Raw genomic sequence first — 7115 nt, 5'->3', positions numbered from 1 at the left:
CTAATGTAAAGGAGGCCGTGAAAAACACTCCAGAAAGGTTTTCTTTGAAAAAAAAATCATCATGAATTTTGGCGCAAAAAAAACGCCTTACTATACTATGTCGAAAAAAAATGCGATTTTTCAAACATGTTGTAAAAACGTGCCATATGATGAAATAATGTAAAGGAGGGCGTGAAAAACACTCCAGAAAGGTTTTCTTTGAAAAAAAATCATCATGAATTTTGGCGCAAAAAAAACGCCTTACTATACTATGTCGAAAAAAAATGCGATTTTTCAAACATGTTGTAAAAACGTGCCATATGATGAAATAATGTAAAGGAGGGCGTGAAAAACACTCCAGAAAGGTTTTCTTTGAAAAAAAAATCATCATGAATTTTGGCGCAAAAAAAACGCCTTACTATACTATGTCGAAAAAAAATGTGATTTTTCAAACATGTTGTAAAAACGTGCCATATGATGAAATAATGTAAAGGAGGGCGTGAAAAACACTCCAGAAAGGTTTTCTTTGAAAAAAAAATCATCATGAATTTTGGCGCAAAAAAAATGCCTTACTATACTATGTCGAAAAAAAATGCCATTTTTCAAACATGTTGTAAAAACGTGCCATATGATGAAATAATGTAAAGGAGGCCGTGAAAAACACTCCAGAAAGGTTTTCTTTGAAAAAAAAATCATCATGAATTTTGGCGCAAAAAAAACGCCTTACTATACTATGTCGAAAAAAAATGCCATTTTTCAAACATGTTGTAAAAACGTGCCATATGATGAAATAATGTAAAGGAGGGCGTGAAAAACACTCCAGAAAGGTTTTCTTTGAAAAAAAAATCATCATGAATTTTGGCGCAAAAAAAATGCCTTACTATACTATGTCGAAAAAAAATGCCATTTTTCAAACATGTTGTAAAAACGTGCCATATGATGAAATAATGTAAAGGAGGGCGTGAAAAACACTCCAGAAAGGTTTTCTTTGGAAAAAAAAATATCATGAATTTTGGTGCAAAAAAAATGCCTTACTATACTATATCACAAAAAAGCGATTTTTCAAACATGACCAAAATGACCCATCAGGTCAGTGTTTTTGCACCACATTGACATTTAATGGTGGATAAAGTTGTATTTAAGTCTTTAATGCTTTGTCATTGACTTATCTTGTCATTTTAGTGTTAAATATTAGTCTAAATGCAGTTTAAACGTCTGTTTTACAACAACAAAAGACAGAAAAAGCAGAAAATTCCCATTTCAGTAAACTAAAACCACCAAATTATGCACCAAAAGTACAACATTGTCCAACTTGTTGATAATTTATCTCCAAAATCACTAAACGGCTCAATGGATTTGCACCACAGTTGACATTTAATGCTGGATAGAGTTGTATTTAAGCCTTTAATGCTTTGTCATTGACTTATGTTGTCATCTTAGTGTTAAATATGAGTCAAAATGTAGATTATATGTTTGTTTTGCACTAACAAAAGACAGAAAAAGCAGAACACTCCCATATTTAGGAACTAAAACCATTAAATTTGACACTAACAGCACAAAATTGTCTAAATTGGTGACGTTTTATCTTCACATTAATGAATCAGGTCGTTATCTTTTGCACCAGACTTGACTTATGTTGTCATTTAAGTGTTAAATATGAGTCTAAATGTAGATTAAATGGCTGTTTTATAATGACAAAATACAGAAAAAGCATAAAATTCCCATATTTAAGGAACTAAAACCATGTAATTTGGCACTAACAGCACAAAATTATCCAAATTGGTGACGTTTAATCTTTAAATTGATGAATCAGGCCTCAGTTGGCAATAAATGGTGGATAAAATTGTATTTGTCTTTCTTGCTTCACCATTGACTGATGTTGTCATATATTAGTCTAAATGTAGATTAAATGTCTGTTTTACAATCACATAAGACAGAAAAAGCAGCAAATCCTCATATTTAAGAAACTAGCACCAACAATTTTGGCACTAGCAGCACAAAATGATCCAAATATGTGATGAATAATAATAAAATTGATGAATCAGGTCATTGTTTTGTGATGTCTAATGGTGCGTAATGGTGGTATTGCATGTTTTCTACCTCCTTACTGACTTATATTTTCGTTTTAGAGTTTAAGTTTAGGTTCAGGTATTGGGAGAAATCCAGCTCTTTGTTGTTTTTGGTCTGTTTCAGGTCAACAGCGCTAAATACCTGGGGCTGGTTTGGGACGACGACAACAAAACAATGTTCCGAATCCCCTGGAAACACGCCGGGAAGCAGGACTTCCGCAAAGATGAGGACGCTGCCATCTTCAAGGTCAGCGGGCGTTTGTTGGCTTTACAATCGTTTTGGTGTAATTCTAAAGAAGCTGTGGATCTAAAACCGGTTTTCTGTGCAGGCCTGGGCGGAGTTTAAAGGGAAGCCGACGGACGGTGGCCAGGACAACCCGGCCGCCTGGAAAACCCGACTACGCTGCGCCTTGAACAAGAGTCCAGAGTTTGATGAGGTGATGGAGCGAGCCCAGCTAGACATCTCCGAACCGTACAAGGTTTACCGGCTGGTTCCCCTCAACGAGCAGGGTGAGCAACGGAAATACGCCATTTAAAGTTTAGACTTTAAACGGTGATTCTGCTCTGAATTCAAGGCAAATTCCACTTTATTGCCACATTTATAGGGATGCCGGCAAAAAAATAACAGGGATGACACCACAGCTGAAAAATTAAGTGGTTTTAAACAAGAATTATCATTTATTAAATAATGTTTGCTACATTTACTACAAAATATAAACGTAAACTGAATTATTTCGAGCCAAATTTTTGTTGTATAAGCTACATTTTAAGGAAAACTGCCAATGAAGTTACAAGGGAGTGAATGCGTTTGGGGTTTTTCAGCCAGAAAAAGCAAAAAAAAAAAAAAATGGGGAAAAAAATTAGATCTAGGGTTAGGAATCAATGTCAAAAACTTTTTTCGAAGGAACCATAGGTGTAAAAAAATACGATGACCTCTACATACTACAGATATTTGACTATTGACATTTTTAATTAATTTACACACTTGTCTCCTCTTGGCTTTGTGGAAACACTGCCTGCAGTTCAACCGAAAAGTGCTGAAAACACTTTTTTTTTTTGCACAATCCTTTACCAGACGTGATTTATTTTTGTTAAAATTTTCAATGAGACATGTAGAATACAGTGAGTTTGATTAAATTTCATGATTTTAAGGTCAGATTTGGTCACTTTTCCAGGTGTAATCATACATCACACATAATTAGTTTGAGGAAAATAGTGTCTGAAAGTTCAAAGTCACACAAGTCTTTCTGTTTTTACATTTTCTGTAGGTCGAAAATGTGGATCAAATGTCAGTTTTGCAATGACAAAAGCCAGAAAAAGCAGAAAGCTCCCACATTTATGAAACTAAAACCACCAAATTTTAATACAAAAGTGCAGAATTTTCCAACTTGCCAATAATTTATCTCCAAATGACTCATCAGGTCAATGTTTTTGCACCACAGTTGACATTTAATGGTGGACAAAGTTGTTTTAAGTATCTAATGCTTTTTCATTGATTTATGTTGTCATTTTAGTTTGAGAAAAATAGCATTGGGAAGTTGAAAATCACATAATTCTTTCCGTTTTTACATTTTCTGTAGATCAAAAATGTAGATCAAATATCTGTTTTGCAATGACAAAAGACAGAAATAGCAGAAATTTACCATATTTAGGAAACTAAAACCACCCAATTTTGAACCAAAAGTACAAAATTTTCCATTCAGTACCATTTTCTGGCTCTTATAGATGCTGTCATTTTGGTGTTTGTATTTTTTTCTTTAAAGCTTGCTGGTGGGCTTCAGAGGATTAAACAGAATTAGAGCTGAAACAACAAAATATTCTGATAATTAAAGCTTTCTGCCAAAAAAAAATGCTGTTAAAATTTGACAATTTGCTGCTTTTCTTTGACATATATGATGATAAACTGAGTTATTTGAGGGTTTGGACGAAAAAAATTTAAATATTTTCTACACAAACATACAATCAATTCACTGAAATAACGACATACAATGAAAAATAATTACAACTCACAGCCCTATAGTGAATCATGCAAAGCAGTGATACATAATTTGATCTTATTATCTCATTATTATGGAAAATTTAACATAAAGCAGCAACACGTGAATGTAAAAACACCCTAAGTTAGTTTTATTTAAGCTTAACAATGATTAAAAGTTGATTTAAACTGCTGAGCTCTTTAAATGAATCCATTCCAGCACAAACCCTCCTGACCTCCATTCAAACCCAACATAAAAGTTACACAACGAGACTCTGACAACCCGTGAACTTTCCTCCCTGCCCTCTACTATCGAGCGTTCATCACATTTTCCAAGTGGAATCACAGTTAATCTCTGTTTCTTTATACGTAGATGCTTGTTTGTGTTTCTTTCTCCTTCATTTAATCCGACTCGGCTCATTCTTTTGTGACTCCTGACCTCAGGGCTGTTTGTTTTTAGTGATGCCTCGTATTCAAATTCATTGTTTTGCTCATTTTAAGTAGAGCAGGGCTGATACTAGGTTTAAAGGGCTAATTTTAGGATGTAGAATATTCACATATTGTAGATAAATTTAACTGTTTCTGCACAAATAAACAGCTAAACAGAAATTGTCCTCACATTTTCGAGGATGTTTGGTAGAAGTTTCAACCTAATCAAGTGAAGAACAAGCGTTTAATGAGGCTTGGAAGGGCTAAACTTTAAAAATTTAAGTTTTGGAGTAAAGCTTTAAGGTGTTTCAAGGTTGCAAGGGTTCAATGAGTTAACCTGAAGTGACCTTATTATTTTTTAAAAAAGGAGTGTGAACGCCATCTGCTGGACAAAACCTTGAAATACTCAAGGTTAATGATAAATATGACAAAGAAAAGATGCAAAAGATGCAAAAAAAATTGAGAATATTTAGCATTTTTTCACAGTTTTTGCTTGAAACGTACAGAAAATCTGTAGATTTCTTGTTATTCGGGCTGCAGTTAATGCTTATTTTCATTATTTAGTTTTTTCTTGGTCTAAACATTGGAAAATAATTTTTCAAACAATGTTCAGTGCAACCTTTTTTGTGCAAAACTCGGACAAATTCCACAAATTTTTGCGCAAGGAACACAAAACCTTCATTTTTAACAGAATCTGATGCAGACTGTGGTTTTTGTAGCAAATTTTTAAATGACACATTTAGAATAAGTGATTTTTATTTTAAAAATTCACAGTTTTAAGCTTAGATTTGGTTAATTTTCCTGACCAAACCTTGACTGCAGGAGACTCCAGCGAGGAGAGTTTGGTGCATTTTTTTTTATATTTATGAGTTATTTTGGTTTTATACACAAGTGAAAATATCCTAAAAAATTGAAGTGAGTTTGTTCGGATGTTGTTTCCTGTTTTATCTACTTAAAGACTGTTTATCATTTGTGAAATTTGTTCCTTATTCCTTAAAAAAAGGCAAAAACAGATTAAGATTCACATTTGTAACGTTGGTTTTGGTTCCTCACTGTCTTTTCTGTGTTCAGGTTTGCTGGTTCCAGAGAAGAAATGCAAAGAAAAACCCTCCCGTAAGCCGAAGAGGAGAAGAAGCAGTGATTCGGGAAGCGACGACGGCAGTCATATGAAGCAGATAAAGGCAGAAGAAGTCACGTCTCAGCTGGTGAGTTCAAAGGCAACTGGGAGGAATTATTGCTGAGATACTGACTGAAACACAGCAGTTTTCTGCCGTCAAATGAGGCCAAAATTTAGATTTTTAGCTCCAAAATGAGTGCAGATGTCCTATATTCATACTATTTATGAATTCTAGTCACAATAATGTGGTGTTTTAGACGTTTATGTGCAAAAAAAACTTGATCATGATGATCATTTTAAATCGATAAATTCTGCATCAAGCACCGAATATGTAGATTAAAATGCAGCAGGCAAATAAAAATAATATAAATTTAAAATGTAGTAACCTCAGTAATGATGGAATAAACGTGATGTCAAACTTTGAGGCTGGAAAAGTCATTTTTAAGATTTTCTGGAACGATTTATTACATTTTTTTGTAGGAATGTGATGCAGAGAAAGTTTTAGGACACCGAGGAGATTTGGTCAAGGAGTTCTTCATGCAACTGATTTTGTTTTTATAGTCAGAAAAGGCACAACTTTTAGTAAATTTAGGACTTATGGGTAAAATCTGTAGCTAAACTTCAACACATTCAATCAGAGAGACTAAAACGCCGAATGTAAACTTTAGTTAAACAGATAAAAACGTCTCTCAACTGCAAATTTTTCCCATTTTCAGTGCGTGGAGCAATATATATATATATATATATATATATATATATATATATATATATATATATATATATATATATATATACATACATACATATATATATATACATACATACATATATATATGTATATATATAGAGAGAGAGGGATGGATGGATGCATGGATGGATGGATGGATGATGGATGGATGTAACTTGCTTTTACATTTACATAAACAGAATTTTACAGTCATACTTTTAAGTAAGTTATGTTAAATTAACCTGTTTTATTTCTCAAAGATGCCGTTGCTGACACTGTTGCCGTAAACTGTATACAAAGATGGACAAGCCATACATGAAGTCACCCTGGTTTCCTGGTTTCCTTGACTGCTAGTCACAGTAGTCCACTGATTAGCCCAGTCCTAACCTTCACACTCACTGTGAAAATGTACACAAAACAAGCATGGATAGTGAACGTAAGAAATCAGCTCAGAAGTTTGTTTGCCATTAACAGCATCTGACTGCTCACTGCTGTGGATATTTATTGAAGAGGTGTTTGTATTTTCAGTCAAAGGAAGGATTTATAGACTTTCAGGGCTTTGCTGATCGTTGCTAGAATGCTGAAATGTATAAACATTGTAATGTCCCAAACAAGAAGTGATAAACTGAGCAGTTGATTACAATGTCTCATTTTGCTTTTCTGGCCATTCTGACTCACAATCCTGTGCACAGCAAAAGATACATCAACACGTTGCTTGAGTACTAAGCTTGAGCTACGGAGAGGACATGAGCAGGTGATTTCACACTACAGACTGCAATGAATATATATGAACAAGCTTAAGATGTAATATTACAGTGC

The 7115-nt window shown here is 33.9% G+C and overlaps 1 protein-coding gene across 1 annotated transcript; it reads left to right on the top strand.

Moving 5' to 3' along the window:
- Window positions 1-2145: 2145 nt before the first annotated feature.
- irf9 (interferon regulatory factor 9) lies at window positions 2146-6703 on the top strand. Its single transcript, XM_055007268.1, has 4 exons — window positions 2146-2295; window positions 2378-2558; window positions 5524-5657; window positions 6557-6703. The coding sequence occupies exons 1-4, from the start codon at window positions 2224-2226 to the stop codon at window positions 6581-6583; spliced, it is 414 nt and encodes a 137-aa protein (XP_054863243.1). The 5' UTR covers window positions 2146-2223; the 3' UTR covers window positions 6584-6703.
- Window positions 6704-7115: the final 412 nt, after the last annotated feature.

Source organism: Amphiprion ocellaris, chromosome 22 (assembly GCF_022539595.1).
Source record: "Amphiprion ocellaris isolate individual 3 ecotype Okinawa chromosome 22, ASM2253959v1, whole genome shotgun sequence".
NCBI lineage: Eukaryota > Metazoa > Chordata > Actinopteri > Pomacentridae > Amphiprion > Amphiprion ocellaris.
Note: the sequence above shows the minus strand (reverse complement) of the source record. Positions and strands in the feature narration are given on the sequence as shown.